The 20,569-nt window shown below is 38.7% G+C and overlaps 1 protein-coding gene across 19 annotated transcripts in view; it reads left to right on the plus strand.

The window, feature by feature from the left end:
• Positions 1 to 20,569, plus strand: part of LOC105146655 (uncharacterized) — a 157,679-nt gene that overhangs the window by 127,122 nt on the left and 9,988 nt on the right. For 18 of the 19 annotated variants that reach the window (XR_015548234.1, XM_087415871.1, XM_087415873.1 and 15 more), the window contains 6 exons: positions 5,379 to 5,685; positions 7,588 to 7,745; positions 10,506 to 10,627; positions 17,668 to 17,868; positions 18,773 to 18,865; positions 19,285 to 19,524. Coding sequence is in view for 18 of the 19 variants with exons in the window: in XM_087415871.1 (XP_087271997.1) it covers positions 5,379 to 5,685; positions 7,588 to 7,745; positions 10,506 to 10,627; positions 17,668 to 17,868; positions 18,773 to 18,865; positions 19,285 to 19,524 (1,121 nt within the window). In the remaining variant the exon portion in view is untranslated. The remainder of the gene's footprint in view (positions 1 to 5,378; positions 5,686 to 7,587; positions 7,746 to 10,505; positions 10,628 to 17,667; positions 17,869 to 18,772; positions 18,866 to 19,284; positions 19,525 to 20,569) is intronic. The other variant, XM_087415862.1, reaches the window with a different exon arrangement.

The raw sequence follows: 20,569 nt of genomic DNA on the forward strand, positions 1-20,569 counted from the left end.
GTTACGGAAACAACAACAAGGCAAGAAATTCTACAACAAGACAAGAAATTCGTTATGGGCATTGCCGATTCGAAACGTCACGGAAATTCACGGACACCCCGTATGTGCGCGGATAACGGCTCTCGTTTGTGCATCTTGATCTTTTCTACACGTTGTGCCAAGTAGCACACCTATATTTACGCGCGCACATGCGGGCACGGGAAGATCAAATCGATGCCTGAAATTTTTAATTGCATTTTCAAACTCCGCAAGATTTGTTTCGTTTTAATCGACGCGCCGTCCGCAAATCCGCGACTCGGCTTCCCTATGAATTCCGCGCTTAATTAAACCGGCGTGAAACTTGCGAGTGAATTTCTCGTGTTGCAGATTTTGTAGCGCTGCGAAACGAGGTCCGGTTCTAGAACAACGAAATTGGGTAACGCCGATCTGTTACATGATCTAACATTTCCAGCACGACTTTCGCAATGAGTCGACGGAGATGCATACGTTTAAATTATTACACTGATTGTATGCTGTATGCATTTAACCATCGCTCGAGAGAGATGGTACATTAGTGTAGTACAATCGTCGATCGACCGCTTGAGTATATATTAAATTATTTCCCCCGTTTTATTGATTATCTACGTATTTTCGATGCTCCGCATTGAATATTCTGGATGGTTATCGTAACTTGCATTGCATTGAGAACAGCGATACAATTCAGATCCCAATGCATGAATGCGTGGCAATTATATTATGGAATAAAAGAGTGAAGAGATAAACGACTGTTGTTGCGTATAAGAAAGAAATTAAAAAAAAATTCTCGACGACGTTCTGTATAAATATAAAATTCTTTCATATATTTTTCGAGTTTACAAATAGAATGTTCGTCAGGAATATCGAGACAATCTAAGAAACTGGAACGATTGTTATTTTTATCGATGATTTTTGTCGTATTGATAAAGATCTTTCATTTCCGTTAAAATAGCAGGAATAACTGGAAAAACTTGATTAACTTTAAATAATTATAGGAGTGATAAAGCTAGGAAATATGAATTATGGAGGCGCACAGAAATTATTCTTATGTTTACTTGTACGTATAAATAATAATTTAATTACAATAAGCCAAGTTGTAAAAAAGAACAAGAATAATAGGTTTTATATGTTCTGGTAGATAGAGAGAGAGAGAGATAAATATTTATTAGAAATTCTAGGGCAAGCCCGGTATCTAAGAACACGTTGCAGCATTGAAATTAAGAGCACAATAAAACAAAGACAGTGATGAACGCGAGATAAAGCGAGAAATTAGAAAATATACAAAATAAAGATAAAAGTAGATAGAGTGAAAAGAGAAGACGTGGAATATTCGTTATAAGTATCGCCGTAATTTGCAACTGCAAACTCGTGGATTTATTTACGATCTCTTGTGATGGAAATTTATTGGTTGAAAGCAAATGAATTTACTGCGACGTCCTTCGATGCATTCATAGGATTTGTTCGAATCGCTAACAATACCGACCATCCATCCGCATTCCGGTCTTCGCCAAAGGCCAAGAAACGGGAAACGCATTTATGATTGCGTAAAGGAAATAAAAAACGTCGTTTAGGAAGTCGATCTCGATTTAATCCAATCGAGCGCCGCACATCGCGGTTGGTTATCGATACGAATTGTCACAGAGTCATCCCGCTCGCGTGTTCATTCGCAGCATAACGATGAATCCGCGCAAATCGCTGGCATCCCGGATGCGTCGTCACGCATTCCACCAACTACGGAGTCACATCGTCAATTGTCCATGGTCAGTCGATATAATCGCGCACAGTTCGCACGTTCGAGTTTTTTATCATGCAAGCCGGATTGAACGATTCCGCGAGGGAACTTCGCGCATCCGAACTCCACGGCCTATAAAGGTGAAAAATGTTGCACGGTACGTGGATATTTCGCTTAAAAAGTGCATCTCTTTGAGTTATTGTTAGTGGGTTGATTCGCATCAACTCACGTATCTCGCGGTATTAAAAAAAAAACAATGTATATAATAATATATCGCTCATTTGTTACGACACAATTAAAAAATTGTCGTTTTTTTTAGTTGCTTGTAAAAAAAAAACGAAAACATAAAGAAACAAAGAGAGCGAAAGAACATACTTTAAAAGTATACATGTACCTTTATTTCTCTACAGTCAGTTATTACATCAAAATTGAATTTTAAAATTAATATTACAAAATTTTAATGATTCAAAATATTCAAACTTATTATCTGGAAAACTTCGTTTCTTGAGTTATGTCGTTATTTTAGCGAATAAGCGATATATTCACCCCTGTAATTTTATGGGCGGACAATGCGAAGTGAGTGGATCGATTGTTGATCCAAAACAAAGTGTAACAGAGTAGAATTGCAATGAAGATAACTGGGAACGGAGAAATAAACTTCCGAAGCGTTATAGAAATCACAAGAAAATAGTTCGTATTTTCCAAAGAGCGATTTGCCCGCCGATTATTTTCCTACACGGAATAAAGCACAAGTCTTTTAAAATCTTTTATCATTCTCAGCACAAAGTTATTCCCGTCGGAGAAGTTACAACATTTCGCGATATTCTATGCATAATAAGATCCTCATTTTAGCTTTATTGCTCATGAATTTCTCAATTGCGTAGCCCGGATGCTGTACGACAGGTTAAAACGGACTAACTCTATAAACGTCTCGCTACGTTGTAACATCCACTTATGATGTAAAGTACATAAATGAAAGAAGCTATCTGTGGTTCAACGAAACCTATATACGCAAAGCACAGGTGTTTAAGAATGCAATATAATAATCTTCAACTCTTATGTCAGATATTCTCGCTTCTACGCGAACGAGATTTATGAACCGCTCCGACAAATAGAGAAAATCTCGGCTATATCAATCTGCAAATATGGTCCGATCGTGACTGGAGAACGGAATTTCAAATCGCGCGCGATGTCTTTATCATCATATATACGGGGAGAGTCGCGCGTTATCAGTCCACATATTCTGCAGATTGAATACCGTCTATTATGCGCAAAGTGCGAGAGGAGTTTCCTGCTGCGCCCATATGGCATCGCACCAGGTCGTTTGCATTCCCAGCGTCAGTCTGAGCGTGAACGCAGAATTAAACCGTGAACGATCGTCACACGACAGATATTCCACCGATTCGATCGTCGGGCAAATGCCAGACGTGCGTGTAGCAGCGTAGCCGGTGCGGATTCGCGCCATTTATTCCCTCGTGCGCGTTCATTGTCCGTTGAATCGCCCTGGTCTCTCTACAAGTCCGCGATGATTCGCCGACATGCATTCCACATCGATTGAATTCCAGATGATCGCTACCGATTTTCCCAACGATAGACAATCGACTCTCGTTCCATTCTTTCTATCGCGGGATATCTGTTCGTAAAACAATTCGTAGCGAGAGAGAAAAGAAAATAGGAGTCACGTCGCGACGCACGATTGCACTCGATGCGTAACCGGTCATCGCCATGAGCTAGGTGTCTGTAAAGTTAGCACGGCATTTTATTAATTTCCCATGTTCAAAAAATAATGATTGTTCCGGTAGCACTTTCCACTGTTCTCCAGGTCTTTCAAAAATAACAAAATGTTCTGTATTTTTAATATCAAAAAATCAAAAATAAACAAATGCCGTGCTAACTTCACGCGTTCCAGCACGGCATGACTTCATCTAAGTAGCAGATGCCATAAAAATGTCATAATAATGCCGTAAAAATTTCATTCCAGCATGGTATTTGTTTATTTTTGATTTTTTTATATTAAAGATGCTGAACATTTTGTCATTTTTGAAAGAACGCGGTAGAATAAAAAGGAAAGTGCTATCGGAACAATTATTATTTTTTGAAAATTAATAAAATGCCATGCTAACTTCACAGATGTATTCCCTAGCCCAATGGTAGCTCATAGCTGGCCGGAGTCTTACGTAACTAAACACATACTGGCCCGGTTCCGGAGGTTGACTTAATTGCGCCTGATAAATTGTCTTTTCCTCTCTCTCGTCGTCTGTCTCGTCAGTTTGTTCTCAACGCAATAGCCTACTGCCGCTTCCCCCGAGCGTCACGCGTTTCCGTTCTGCCTTTCGTCCTGTGTGTCTGTCAATTTCATTCCGTACTATTCCCATGTTCACTGCATGCATCCGGCATGGCGAGGACTCGCCAGCATGAGATTCGAAGTTTGAGCCTACATCACACATGTAGGATCTTTTGCATTTCACATATTTCATTTTCACATAAATTTTCTTTACTACTCTGGAGTGAAGAAAAATAATTTTGAGAGTGTAAAGCTTTTAGGAAAATAGGCGAGTCTCGCATATATAGATGTTAACTCTAGAATTATACGGTACACGTCGACTCCATATTTCTTAGACCTAGTCGAATTTTAATCAATGTACATATTATGTTATTATGACATTGTTTAATAATTTATTATATTTAATAATATATGAAATTGTATTTAATGATGTTATAGTGTTCATTATTTCAATTTTACAACAAAATATTGGTTGTTAGATATCAAAGGTGTTAGATATCAATGGCTTGAGTTATCCAATTACCCAACCTCTTGAGTTAAATAACATTTTATTACAATATTTTTAACTTCCATGTGTGACAAAATGTAAATCAATCCTGTGGTTAATATAAAAGTGAACAACATCCATATAAACGTATGCACTTGGTAAATAATAAATTAAATGTAAATCAAATTTAATACATTTACTCGAATTAAATTGTTTAACTCCATTATATTATAGTTAAATTAACCTATAAAAATTATTAAGAATAACTCAAATTAAGTATAATTTGGCATTATGAATTCAACAGTACACAATAAGACCTGTATTCTTTGTGTAATTTTAACTACAATATTTTCTTCTTATTTAACTCTTTGTTAACTGTGGTGCAAAACTACGCTTAAAACATAATAATCCGGCGTAGACACTTAGTTTAATGTAATTACACTTTATACTATGTAAATCCTATTCAATTCGATTTGTATTTATACATGATCGTAAAATCTTAAGGAATCGTATATTATTTCATGCATTTTTCGCTTATGACTGGTAACGGCTGACTGGCTCGCCGAGGGCGAGCGATAGAAGTTTACAGTAGATATTACTCAATCCGATATCCATGCTAGTTTCTCACATATTTTTCTCATCTTTCCTATTCAAGCGAGACAGACGTTTCCTGAACGGCCCCATACCGATCTCTCGCAATCCAAGGATGCTTGCGAGATTTCATCGTATACACGCAAGGCTCAATTAGTGTAACGTCATGTGAAATCTTGCTTCTAACTTGCGTACTATAATAAAGGTTTCTTGGAACATATATACGTAATGATATATAGAATTTTCACGTGCATATTTCTTTCTCGCAGCGTCCGGTTCGGGATCCGTGATAGGCAGAGACCCGCTTCCGCCGAGAGCCGTCAGCACGTCTCATCTGCCTCAAAGAACGCTGACTCAACCACCGACGGCGGTGTCCACTCTTCCGCTACCGAGAAACACTACCGGCAGTAACCATCGGCAACAACCGCTTCCGCTCCATCACTCGACTCCGCTGCAGCAGCAGCAGCAGCAGCAGCAGCAGCAGCAGCAATCGCCTATGAGACAGCTGGAGAACGAGTCCACCGCCCATATACTGAGGGCCGCCAGCAACGGCGACATCGGCAAATGTCCCGGCATGTAAGTAGACTCAAAGCCGATCCTCCCAGGTATTTGTATAACGAAGTTTCGGTGTTCTGTAATTAAACCGCCGCCCCTATCGCACCCCGTAATAGGGAAACTTATTAGCGAACACATACTCGCGCGGCCGCAGCCCTGCCGTCTAATTCTGCTACCTAAGTTGCTCGACTGTTTGGTTACTTTGAGGTGGTAACTAGTAGAAATGCCGCAAGCAGCCAAATGTCTGTACCCTTGTGTATCGCGTCTGAAAAGATCACATTCGACTCTAGACAAGTATTACAACGCAGAATTATCGTTACAATTAAAGGCACGATCCTGAAGACTCGAATCTCATTCTGCCGCTTTTATAGCAAAATTATTCAACTAGTATGTCGAAACAAAATGTAGAGAACAATAATTAATTAATCGTCATAAAAGGCAGTAGCGCGTGCACTTCCACCTGAACACAACGCGATTAGCTACCGCCCGATTTAGTTCGTATATAACTCGCTATGTATTGTGTGTGTGTAGGGGCGTTCATTTAAGTCGCTGTTTAATTACTCGCCGCGTTTGTGCAAACAACAACGCGCTGTTCGTTTGTCACGAAATGTACAACCGATTAAATTTCCTGTGTGTTCTTGACAACTTATAACGTGACGATTGTATGATTATATTGTAATGTAATTACGGTAATTAATTTAGTTTCTCGTATAATGGCAAAATTATTATAATTATATTATTATAAATATATGTTCTTAAAATTTATTAAAGGATTTTTACATTTTTTCCATTAAGTTAAAAAAAAAAACATTTTTAAAAATAATGCAATAATTTTATCGTTTCAAATTTTCGTTCTCGTGAAGAGGCTATACAGACCGTCATTAATTAGACTGAAGGGCGTTGCGATGTCATAATCGACGTGAGAGCCACTCTCAAGCTCACCGAGACTCTATTTATTGTCAGGCGTGAGCTAAACCGCGTCACCTTGGTAATACAATTTTCTCATATGTATTTGTGTCGCGGTTTACCTCCACGGCGAATCTAATTTCTGCTGTATCGCGTAACCACGTTTATTTGTTTCGGATGATAGACATCGATTTTTCTCGTGATTAATCGACAAGATCTGCCGCTATAAATTGTACGTAAGATAATGCGCGTGTCGTAGTATCAATTTAGAATCGCAAAACATCGATTCGGAACTGCCAATATTTACTTAACGTATTTAATAGCCATAAATTCATAACGTTAAGACCGGAGCACAGATCTTTGGACGATGCATAATACATAAGGCACAAGAAAATCAACCAATTGGAGTCTTTTATTTCATGGAAAAGAAAAAATGAAGGACTTTGATTGGTTCATTTTCTTATGCATTATGCGTTATGCGTTATGCAAGACTCTGTGTTCCCGTCTTTATGGACTGCATTTTTAGATATCAAAGAAGCAATGGCAACCCAATCCTTGAGTTAACATTTTGTTATATCTAATTTCCATGTGTGTCAAAATATAAATTATTTCATTTCTGTAGTTATTTTTAAACTACAGAAAAGAAAATAATCCACATTAACGTATACTTAGTAAATAGGAAACTAAATTTGAGTAAAATAAATCAAATTGAATACATTCTCTTGAATTAAATTGTTTAACTTCAATGTTTGAATTAAATTGACATATTGATTAAGAGCAATGGCGATCTATAAAAATGATTAAAAATAAGGTATAATTTGACATTTATTATTTTTTGAATTTAATAATGCAAAACGAATTTTTGGGAATCACTGTACCAGAGCATCATATTTCCTTTAAAACGTTCAGCAACTTAACTTTCGCTCACAGCTTCTTCCTGCATTAGGTCACTTTGTGGCATCATTTCAAACGTGGCCTTCTACGAATCGGCCCATTGACCTGTTCGGCAAATTTCAGGGTTACTAGTAATGACATGAGGGACCTAAGGTTAGCATCGCCGAGCGGTCATTCCACTCAGCGATTGATCAGCCCGATCGGACATTTGCGAGTCACTTCGTTAAACGACCATCGTGTTTCCAGTCCCAGCGACAGTGAGATACGCGTGCACAGTCCAAGTAAGTTTTCCTTTGTACTATATTTATTAATCTACCTGATACTTTCCACGGTTTTCACGGTAACTTTTCGATGAGCCGACCCATGAATCGAGCAGGTGGCGAAGCGATTAATTAGCGACGGCTAACTCCGGAGAATCCGGGTTTATGAAAGAACTCAAACTTTTGCCTCGAACTCCAAGTTGATTAAGGCGCAATTAATATATTGTTGGTCGTAATATACGAATCGCTATCGCGACGGTAAGTTTGACAGGAAAAAAAATTACGACGTCGACCGGGTTGTCTCCGAGCGAGAGAGTTACGCCCATATCGACTTTTCTTCTTTTCGTAGCAAAGCACACAAGAGTGCAAACGCTAATTAATGACGCTGACGAAGACAATGCCAAAGGTAACAACGTTCACGTTGTTCATAAAATGATCCTTCAACGTACCGGACACATTGCACTATGCGGAATTAATGGCTCGCTAAGCGCGCTAATTAATCAGATTTTTTTCAAAGTATTCCCGATAAATTTTCGTAAAACTTCGCGTAAAATTATTATCTCAATTTCGTGATACAAATTTTGCGGTACGCAATGGAGGAACATCTTGATATTGCAAAAGATTTTTTTGTTCGAAAAAAATAGTATTCTATTTGAAAATATAAACACAAATTAGTCTCTTTTGTCTTATTTTTTGTTATGCAAAAAATATATATTAATTTATTAAACATTACAATTTTTTCAGAACGGACGTTTCGATCATCCTCAACGATAATAATAAAACTTGTTTTATATTCAAATAGTAGTCAAGTATTTTATATCATTTCATAGCATTGAATTCGTAAAATTGTGAAATTGGTTAAATTAATCTGGCCTCCAATTGCCATGAGCGTAAAACTAGTCTGAATTATGAAATACAATTAATAAAATCTGCAGTCACACATAATGTATGAAAGACAAAAGTATAAAAATGTGAAACGAGTTGCACTAATATCAGAGATATAATCGAACTTTTGTTATTATCTACATCATCGCTGAAAATATCCCGAAATATGTTAAAACGTCCTCTCCGAAGAAATTGTAATGTTCGATAAATGAACATAATTAACATAATAATAAAAGATATCTAATAAAATAATTGCGCTCCAAGTATCGTGCCGAACTCTCATTGTCTAAATTATTGTTATTTTTAATATCAAGAATCCATTAATGTATATTACATTTTATTATAAAATATAGTATATGCATAAATATTATATTATAATCTACGTAATATATCACTGCAGCAAATCTCTATCTCTAATATTCGAAGCTGGTTTCTAACCCGGCTCGTCTGGAACGTTTGGTTCGTGCGAACTTACGAATGATGAACAGAGCTTCGCTCGGCGGATGAGCGATTAATACCCGCGAGATTAAGCGGCGATTTAACGTCTGCTCTGAATCGCGAGATTGCCGAACCGCCTGAAAAGCGCATAAATTTAGGTCGAGAATTTCAGCGGGCGCCCGGGGTTAATTACCCGAAGATCCGTAGCAGTGGTGTCCTGGTAAGGTTTGTGTGCCACCTATCTAATGCACAACGTGGAATAATGGAAATCCCGTGTGTGCCTCCGTACGCCCTGTCTAACTACGCAAAGGTACGCATGATCGATATCGAATCATCCAACCACGGAGGAACATACGAATTGGGGCGGCTTTAATGGAGAATCAATCATAAGAGAAATCATAATTACACTATCCATTATTCCCTTTTAATTAAAAAAAATTGTAAGTTTGTAACGACGAGCATTTTGAAGACGAATAAGTGATACGATTTCAGCCAATTCCCTTTCTTTCCCTTGGCCGCGTTTGGAGAATCGAATTTGATTGATCGAATCTGATGCTAAGAAATTGGAAAAAACATTGTAATTTTTTTTTAAACGATGCTCCTGGATGATATCTCCTAGCAAATATCTTCTTCAAAAAAGAATAGAGGAAACACCGCGATCTAAATACCACGGTCCACCAAGAATTTTCTTTGTGCAATCCGATTGTATCTGTACAGGTACAATAGCTGCGCAATTTTCTGCGTTAGACAGAAGTCCATGCTTCTCCATTTTACGACTCGTCTAACGGTCGCAGCTGCGGAACATTTCTGTAGGCATTTGAATATCCTATACAAGGCGTCCCAGATCCATTATCGTTCAGTCCAGCCACAGATTGTCGAGTCAGAACAAATATGCTAATGTCTCAATATCCATATATTTTTGAAAAGATATTTTTGAAATTTAAAAAACGAATGAAACTGAATTTATGATGAAGCAAAAAAAAATGTATAATTTAATCGCTGAAATATAATGTAAAAAAATCGTTAATTTATTAAATTCTTGCTAGAAAGAAAGAATTCTAAGATTCCTCAGAGAAATTCTGTGGCAATCTGTGGCTGAAAATAATGCCTGCGACATCCTGTAATGCAATATCGTAACGAAAGGCAGTAGCTCCGACAGTTCCGGCGCTTTTAAACAGTTAAGGCGCAAATACAAACGACTGCCATTTACGTGATTAAAGAGAAAGTCAATCTGCTCGGTCGTTATTACAATTTTTTTCGCTATTCCGTTGAGTCTGAGACTGCAAGCCAAAGCAAGGGAGGGAGAACAAAGAAAAAAAAAAATCTTCCAGAATATCAGTCGATTTCAATATTTCCGGTTTCACAGATCCTTTCGCTCGTTACGACACGCTCAGAACTACGCGACTTCCTCTTCCAGCGGCTTTCTCCTGCGTAACTTATCTTCCTTTCTGCTCGCAGGCGAGAGAAAAATGATGAGCCCGATTGGCAGGGAGGTCGACCGCGGCGGAGGCACGATGACGGGTCCAAGACAAGGCCAGCAGCGATCACGCGCGGATTGCAGCGAGCTGCTGCATAAAAGGGTAAGCAAACGCGACGGGCAAGTCGCCTTAATACCTCGGTGCGAAAGAGCACCCCGTCTAGAATAGAGCTCTATTTATAAAAGAGTAACGTAATCATTTCATCTGAGCCGAATGCTCAGCACAACTTTCCTGTTGGCTATTTCGACCGCCATTTTTAACTTGATGGTCTAACATCCAACAGTAGCTTAATAATTCTTTAATATGATATGTAATTGCTTTCCAGCAAGCGACACAGTGTGACACTGTGATCATGTCATTTTCGTTTAACATTAGTATAAAGAACAAACAAGGATGTAATGATTCACTGTGTTACACTGTATCATCTCTTACTGGAAAACACCCATAATTATTAGGATAAACGTGGCAGACCTTTACATTATTCTTTTACGTATAGAGCTCTAGTCTTAGTGACCCTCCAATAAGAGTCTGGACTCGAGTTGCAATTTTGTACGCAGAGTGGTAGTTTTAACAAAAATCTGCGAGAGAGAAGGACGTATATTTGCTACTTTTTTCCCTTTTTCTCTTTTCTGTTCTTTTTTTTCCTAACTATTTCTCTCTCTCTCTCTCTCAGGAATTGTTAAAACAAGACGGAAACAAATCAAAAGTGGCTTTCTCACGTCCAGACTTTTATTAGACGGTCTCTAGTCCTGTCGATCCCGATTGGCATGGCAGAGCATGATGGATGGAGAGAGGAAATTCGCGCGTCCATTCGCGGCATCGATCGTGCAACGGTCGCGCGCGTGAATTAACCATGCCGTCGTCGCGGTGGTCAGTCACCGCAAACGGGAAATTTATGGCCGGGGAACGATTGCGAACGCGCACGCTTCGTAAAAGTGTCACCTGTATCACGCACCAAGTCTCGCCGATGGCTGACATCCGACGGCGATTCGGTTCGGTTCGGTTCCGCGGTGAAGTCTAACATTCTCGCAAATTGCTTGTGGTTTGTTTACGAGCGTACAGCTTACTCTCCCGCTAATCCTCCAGCTCGTAAAAATAAATTACGTTTACGTGTAGCACGGTAGCGCGTCTACGACGTGAGTTTATTGTCCATATAAAAAGGCGACGAGCTTGAAAACCCCGATTTATATAATATTGGTGGATCGAATTATCGCGCCAGGATCAAATTACCGGAAACAAAATGGCGAATTCTCCCGCGAACGTTGCACGATCGACGGTTTGTCGTTTTGCTGCTTTTATCTATAACTGTCTCTTTGTCTCTTGTCATGCAAACACACGCTATCCGTTTTATTGACGCGGCATAGCCTGCATATCATCATCGCAGCATGTAAATTCCATTAGCTCAATTAATTAAAATGTTGCCCCCCGAGAGAGAGAGAGAGAGAGAGAGAGAGAGAGAGAGAGAGAGAGAGAGTCTCTCATCTTCGCACGTGATGCATCGCGTTGTAAACGAGATTGATAATATTTGCGCTTATGGTATCGTGCGCAATAAACGCGAGGCGAATCATTTTCATCGGCGCTTTCGACTTTTCCAAGCGAAAAACAATTCTGATGAAGTTATCGCTGATGAATTTCTCATTATTTACAAACAGTATCACATTGATTCATGTGATCCTGAACATGAAAGGTCATCATTGTTGTTCCATCGTTAAATGCATTAGGTCATGATCTTGTGATTAAAAATTAATAGGAAAAATGAGACTAGGTGTCGATCGAGAATTGCATTGGGATTCAGTGATTCGTAATGACAGTATTGGTAACGTTATATTTTTGTTACGTTTTTATCATATATAATATCTGTACTAAGAGAAAAATATTTATATCTGTATAATTGCGAGGTAAAATAATTATGGGTTAGGAGCTTCATTTTTATAATTATTACTGCTATATAATGTTAGTAATAATAACCATACATGTAGTTAAAACATGAAAAAGTTACACTATAAATTATAATTTGAAATATTAATATAGTAAATTATTAAGATGTAAATAATAAATAAATGAACATTTTTATTCAGTAAACGCATTATAATTATAGTGAATATAATTATTTTTTTAATTTTTTTCATTTACTATTTATGTGATAATAATAATAATTTAAAAATGTGTTAGAAAAACTAAACATTTTCAAGCAGTATGTGAAACCGTTCTTAATAGCATAATTAACTGTATTTGCCTGATTGAAATAACTGTAAATATATAGTTGCCCAAAAAAATGACTAAAAACTATAGTTAAATTATGGTAATTGCAACTATTTTTTATTTCTCAATGTTCACAACATAATAATACAACCTTTAAAGTATTTGCCTAAAAATATTAGACACTTATACTTTTTTCATTTACCTCGAAATCTTTTACCTGAATTGTTACTTATTAATTACCAGCATTATACATAAGCTTAAAATTAATTTATAACAAATGCCACAAGTTCATTTTTTAATTAAAACTTTAAATAATAATTAATAAGATACTTAAAATTTTAATATAACGGTATAATGATACCTACAGTATTATTAAGAGTTACAGAATCCCAGTACTGAGCAGAACTTCGAGAACTCTTTTGTTTCGCGATTGCATTAAAATAACGAAGAATCTAATGAATCTACGATTGTACTTAACATCTTTTTTCAAGTCGTTCCTTCAGTGCATAGCGTCATAAAATTCTAAGCGTGGCTTGAGGAGTTTTACAAGTTTGTGTTACAAATAATCCTGCTAGACAGCATTCTTCGACACTATTTCACGACTTGTTCCGCAACAACGAATACTTAGATTCAATCGAGAAACGGATTTTTCGCCCTGTGAACGACAAATTCGGACGAGAACCCATCGTTTTCTTAACTCGAGCTTATCTTAAACGCACGGTACACGAGAAGGCAAGAAAGTAACGACCCGAGTGTCGTCGTCCTGGCGCCATTACATACAATGGAGTGGCAAAGGGTGGCAAGAGGATCAGGACGAAAGGGGAGGGCGAGGGAAAGAGAGAGAAAGGAGAAGCGAAGGGAGCGACGGAGACGGCAGAAAAAAAGACAAACGAGAAACATGGGGTCCAGGGTCGATCCTGCATACGGTCAGCACCGGTCAGCAAGGGCACCGTGCCAAGGAACTGCAGACGGGTCTTAAGCTTCGTGCACAATGGATTTCGCCATCTGCGCATGATGGCACGGCATTCATCCTTCTACACAAATTCATCGTTCCTCACGACGAATCTTATCGTAGGAAAATAGCTCTGACATAATATGTTATTTATTACGGCAATGTAGGATTTGTGAAAAACCGTCTGTAAAATGGTAGCACTGCGTACAATGTGGTTGCGTCAGAGACTGGCGTAAATAAGCCATCAAGATTCTCCAAGTTTTACAAGAATAATTACTTAATTTCTCCTCTTCCAACAACACTTCAGATTAAAAGAATACACGGAAGGACAGTTGCTGAAATATCTAACAAATCCGAAAATAATTTCGTTAAAGCATCAAAATAATTATGTAGGGAAACTCAAACTGATTGTTAGGATATTAAAATTTTTTGCAACATTGCTCATCATATTTAAGATTCTCGCATTATTATTTTACTAGTCCAGTAAAATTATTTTCAAATATCTAGTTAAATTTTAAGACACTTCGATAAAATCATTTTTTTCTGTGTAGCGTTCGAAAATCAATTTACGTCTCGAGTTTTAGCTTACCGTCGACCACTACCCAACGATCGTATTACAAAATATAAAAGTCGCAAAATATCATTCCTTGCCAATCGAACCATCACGATAACGTTAAACCGCGAATTATCTTCCCGCGTAAATCGACACCTCACATCTTAGGGACGCGTCAACCGCGGGATGTCGCCGCAAGAGATACACGTCCGTTACAACGTGTAAATCTCGTTTGTTGATCCACATCATCGTTCTAATGACTAATAGAAGCCGATAGGAGAACATCCGATCCGGGATGAGAGAATCGCGATGAAGCGAGAGGAACGTGAATAAGCAGCTTCGAACTTTCGTCGGCGAGCATACCCGCGTGTGGTCGAGAGACAACCGGGGCCCCTTCGGGGGCAAAAGGTACAAAACGCCAGGCACCGGGCGAACCAGGCAAGGCGGCGATGCACACTATGCAACCGGCTGGTCGGTCGACGAACAAGCTAGCCGATCCGACCGGGCATGACGCCAGTCCGCCCGCCGAAGCGTTGCTCGCCATATCGCTTCCCGTTCGTCACCCCGAGAGAGTGAGATTCGTAAGTTCGCGGTGGAATTTCTTCATTTTCTGCAAATTGAAACATCCCCCATCTGGCTAATCAGTGAGAAAAACGTAGGAATTTCCAAAGCGCAAATAGGTAAAGTAGAAGATTCGAGACATCACAGATTACTATCTCTGGAGTGCAATCAAGTAACTTTGTTCGATACATTCGTTTGAAGTCAAAGATTTGAAATTAGGAAAGATGAAAAGTGATCTCTGGAGATATATCCTTTCTTTGAACGTTCTGAAGATGAAATTCAGCACGAATTTTCAGGATTTCTCTGTTAAACTTGAGGACACCACGCTTTGTTTGTACTTTCGAAGAAGTGAAGTGGATGAATGCTATCATGTTAGTGTTATAAGAGAAGAAATATCTTTTATATAACTATCAGCATGCGTCTGCATTTAATAATTATAGTTGCCGCGAATTTCTCGTCCTAAAATTTCATAACTTTTCCCTGATTTAGACAAAATTTCATGTTTTTTTCTGAATTTCAATATTTTGAAATTTTTTTATATTTAATTCATTCTGACTTGGAAACTGTTAAATATTTTATTGAGAGAGCAATTTAACATAGTAATGTAAATTACTGTTAATGCTCGTAAAAAATTACTGACACTGTTTGCATTTAATTATTAAATTGATAGTATTCCAAAACTGCATAGGTGTGATATACGTATATAAAACTTCTTTAAAACCAAGAATTTTAATCTTTTAGAAAATTTCCTGACGTCGCTTTTCCTTGATTTCCCTGACTGTTTTCAATTGCCTTAATTCCCTGATTTCCAGTTTTGTGGCGAACTCTGAATTATACGTGGAAGATAAAAGTCGACAGGCATTAAGCAGCCGCAAGAGAATGCGGCAAATTGAAAATTCCTTAGCTTTCTACAAGAACTCTACTTGTTTAAGGAGGAATTGTCCTTGGCGATACAATGAGCAAGCGTGAGCGTGCCTTTCCTTTTCGCGATGTTCCTTCGTCGTGTATCGCGCGATCATGTTGACGTATTTCAACGCGTGGCGAAGGATTTAGGATTCGTTGAGCGACCATTCCTGACAAGGGAATGCCCTCGATCTCGCTTTGGTATATCCCGCGAATACAGATTGCACGACCTCGCAAAGATACCGCGACCAGCGAGGACTCCAGTGGAATGCGAAGAGCGTACGAGCTATCTTTTGGGACCTGTCTGTTAAAATAAAGAAGGCGTATTTTCGTTTCACTAAAAGAAAAACTACGATCCAATGGTGATTGCTGTACGAATTTCATTCCTACATTTCTACGCTGCAACGCTACGTGCATCGAACCTCGGCATGACCTGTATCTGTTTGCGCTCGTCCGTGTCGATATGTCTATGAGAATTTGTACGTCGCCTCTGGCTGGTCTCCCTCGGCCAGAGAGGCGTATTAGAAAATTGGAAAGTAATAGAAAACTATAGCTCGCCCTCCGTTTCTTCGATCTTTAGAAATTCTTTTCTACGATCTTTAGAAATTCTTGCAATGGCGCACAAAAGATACGACCGTTCAGCTAATTTGCTCGAAGCTTCGAAATTACTCGAAAGTCGAACGTTATAGATAAACACGTCTGAACTAGTTACTTTTTAAAATTAAGAGATATAAAAGAGAGGAAATGGTCAGAGATATAAATATAAAGAGATTCTTACATGATACTTTTGTACCGAGCGATTTAAAAGGAAATTTAAGCTAAAGGGATATTTATACGATCAGAAATAAATTCTAAATTTCATTCCACTGACGAAATAATATCGATACACAAACGATATTGTTTGACATAAATGCGGGTAAATACTCAGCTGAATGAGTCATGCAGTTACACGTAAATTGATAGCGTGTCACTTTATTATTATTTATTTACAATTGCCTCGCGCAGTGCAAATATTAAACAAATTACTCTTCGATAACTGCTGTTATTTCAGCAATTATTTGTATCGCGTTCCACTTTACGTCACATTGCCTTCCGTTGTATTACACGACCCGGTCGGATGTGTCCACCTCTCGCTTCATCTCTGAAGCTACCACAAATCCAACCGTAAAAGCCACTAAAACGTAGCGGTTTTGGAACACAGCGGGGACGAATGCAAAATGGCAGACGGGGAAATCGGCTAAGCGGTAATCCCCTCTTGCCTAGGCTCTCGCCGAGAAATTCCAGCAGTTAAAAAGTTTGCATACAATCTCGCAGACACAACTGACGTAAAACCGCCGGCTGAAATTTCGATACGGCTAAACGGGCTACCTTGTAATTCGGGTCAGTGTGGCTCGCCACATTCTCTATTTCTCACATTCGCGTGGAATCTGTTTCCGACCAGTTTCCACCGTTTTATTAGTTATGATCCATGAAACTAGATGACCACGTATATATTTCTATACACATCTTTATATTATATTGACGCGATAGTTTATTATTTACGTAGGCGAGGGAAGATATGGGAAAGAGAAAAATATGTCAATGGTATATAAACAAGTTATTGCATATTCTGAAAGATCTCACTGAATCGAATGATTTAGGACAATAGTAGCTACAATATTTTGCCGTTTACGTTGGCGCAACTGTGAAATGTTGATGGTAATTTAACTCGTGCTGTCGATGATAATATTTTCTCCTCTTCCATGCCAATCAAATCCACGTACGCTCGGTGTGTTCCGTGTATAATTGTAAAATTAATCCGTCGCTTTGCTTTCTCTAACAAAAGCCTCGTCCTCTCATTTCTCCATCGTACGAAAGCTCACGCGATACCTTGAGCAATCCTCGCGGCTCCATAACGTAACAATTCCATATGTCACAGCTCGATTGCGTTGTTTGCGTGTGTGGCTAACAAACGATTGCATGCCTCGACAGAGTAACATCAGCTCCCTGAGAGCGGATGCCAGCGGCAGGCTGGTGACACAGACTGGCGCATCCGGACTGGTGCGCGTCTCCGCCGGCGAGCTCCTCGGCAGGACCCATGAAGAACTGGTGCTACTGTTGATCCAGCTACGACGTCAGAACGCGACGGTCCTCAAGGCGATGGAGACGTGCCACATGGAGATCGAGGCGCAGGTCCGAAGAGAGCTTTTGCACGCGATCTCACGAAATTTTCACAGTAATTAGATGATCCACGGACGGTGACGATGACGGTGACGGTGACGATGGCGGTCGTGGGTCCCTTTAGGGGTCCGGGCAAACCGGAGTCGTCTGGAGGGACACGTCGTAGGCTCCTCGAGCTCGAGGAGCGTCGCTTTTTAATGATTGCTTTAATGTTAGAGAGAAAGAGGGGGAGAGAGAGAGAGAGAGAGAGAGAGAGAGAGAGAGAGAGAGGAAGAGAGAAAGAAATAAAGATCGCTTTGACAGACGATCGTGCAGTTTGACGAGATCTTTCAGGATGTGTTGGAATAGATCGATATGTTGTAGATGCACGCAGATTGTGAATCCACGTGACGATAATACAGTATGAGTAATCAATATTGTTTCTTTCATAGTTGACAACGTGACGTAACGCTCGCGCGCAAACAAACGGATTGAACGTATTCAATTGCGCTTTACGGACTTTGCGATCCACAAAGTGTAATTGACTGCTAGGCAAGCGCGATACATTGGTTCTTTCACGTCTTATATTTAGCCCCGAGTCTCGACTCGGAGCTTCATGGACTATTGGACTAAAAAAAAATCACGATCTTTAAAGAACATTATCAAATGATTATGTTCAACGTCAAATGTGGGACATAGATGAATATATACCTGTGATCTCGCGACATGCGAGATTCGAGGAGAAAGTCGAGTCGAACTTAGGGTCGCCTTTCTACGCAAATATGTGTTTATTGTCCGGCTTTATTGCGTTGTATGTCATGAAGTAACGTGTCGCTTAACGCGCGAAAACGCAAATGTTGTTTGTTTTGACGCGGAGAGCAAAGGAATCTCTGATGCAACGCGATAAACGTTTCGTGTATTTTGTTTGCACCCGCAGGCTAGACTGGCGGACCTCGACACGCCGAGACGGTTAGAAAATCTTCAAAAACTCGAGGAACTCAAGAGGCATCTGATGGATCTCGAGAAGCAGGTGAGACACGTGAAATATACCTTGCGGAGATTTACCTCGAAATATTTACATAGATATGAAACGATGGATTTTAGCAATCAATAGAAAAAGAATAAATAACTTAACTTTGAAAAGATTTGAGAGGAATTAATATATAAGTTAATATAGGAATTATATAAAAGTTAAACAAATTGAGATTATAATTTTATCAAATTTTAAAAAGTGGCTGAAATTATTGTCGTAGTTTTCAAACTTAATTCTTCGACTCTCGATAACGTTCATCAATAATAAAGTTAAAAAAATATTGATTTAATTAATACTGTTAATTAATACTGTTTCTAAGCGTTAGTGCACATTGTATTACACATTAACATTTATATTGCACATTAAAAAGTACTCTAAGTTTAATGTAAGTTCATGTTCGACTTTTCCCAAAAAAGTACGAGAAGAGCAAGCCTCTTGTGAACCTCGTGGACAATATGGTGAAACTGGGCTCTTTATATAATCGTAACACTGCCAACGGGACCAGCAATGTTTCCGGTTCTCGACACGATCTGCACGAGAACGCGAGGGATCATCGCGACCGTCTGGAATTTAACCAAAGGGTGCAGGAGCAGCGACTGTTGGCTGAAGAGCGTAGGGATTGGGACAGGTTGAGTCCCGATCATGGACAGTTGCAGGTGATTCATTTAATTATCATGCCACAAAAATCCTAGTTTAATTAATGTGAATACGCAGTAGAAATCATTGTTAATTGGGATTCTTAAATAATTCTTATACTTTCGCAGCGTTAGAAACGCATTAATTAAAAGTGTACGATCTTATAAACGGAATGTCTCGATTATTACAGTATATATTCTTTGCTTTCTCAATCTCGTCAGATATCATCCGTGAAATACGTTTTACTCGTTCCAATTTCTGTCTCTTACGTCTCATATTATTACATTCTCTTTCCGCAATGTAATATTCCGTGCTAAGAAAGCGTGAGGTGCATCAGAACATGGAAGTTTTCTTGACCAATGAAAACGATTCCTGATCTCTCGCGTGCTATAATACTAAGCGAAATCCACGGTAGATAAGTTGTAAAGGCCGATTGGAAAAAGGGTACGTGCAAAAATTAAGAATTACTCTCGCAGGCACAACCACAAGAGAGACCGAACTCGGACGACACTTACGATCTCTCGTAAATTCCGTGAAGAAGTCACTTTACTGAAGAATATACTTTCTAGACGAGTCAAGTCTCTACGGACAATGTCCATTTAAGTATCTCGCTTTTCGTTTCCTTCTTCTTATTATTTGTCCTCAAGACTTTTCAACGATCGTTCACTGCTCAAAATTTAATTAAGTATACAATATTCCGTTAGAATAACAAAATTAATCCACCTTGACACTTTTGTGCAGTCTTACAAATGCATTTCCATGCGATAAACAAATAAAAAATAAATAAGAACGAACGAGAAAGATAATGAAGAAATACCCTTTTTCCTTTCTTTTTCAGTAATATTCAATTTAACTAATTATTAAAAATATTAGGTGTTGGAATTAATTCGTAGCGTTTTTTAATGAAAGAATGTTATTTATTTCACATGAGCATTAAAAAATACATTAATGAAAGTACTTCCCATCACTTGTAAAACGCTACGAATTAATTCCAACACCTAATAATATTCTCAAATAATACTCTCATTGACTTCAAAGAGGTTTAAAATAATTGTTATATAGAGA

The sequence above is a fragment of the Acromyrmex echinatior genome, chromosome 19 (genome assembly GCF_024713525.1).
Source record: "Acromyrmex echinatior isolate Ae372 chromosome 19, ASM2471352v2, whole genome shotgun sequence".
In the NCBI taxonomy this organism is placed as follows: domain Eukaryota; kingdom Metazoa; phylum Arthropoda; class Insecta; order Hymenoptera; family Formicidae; genus Acromyrmex; species Acromyrmex echinatior.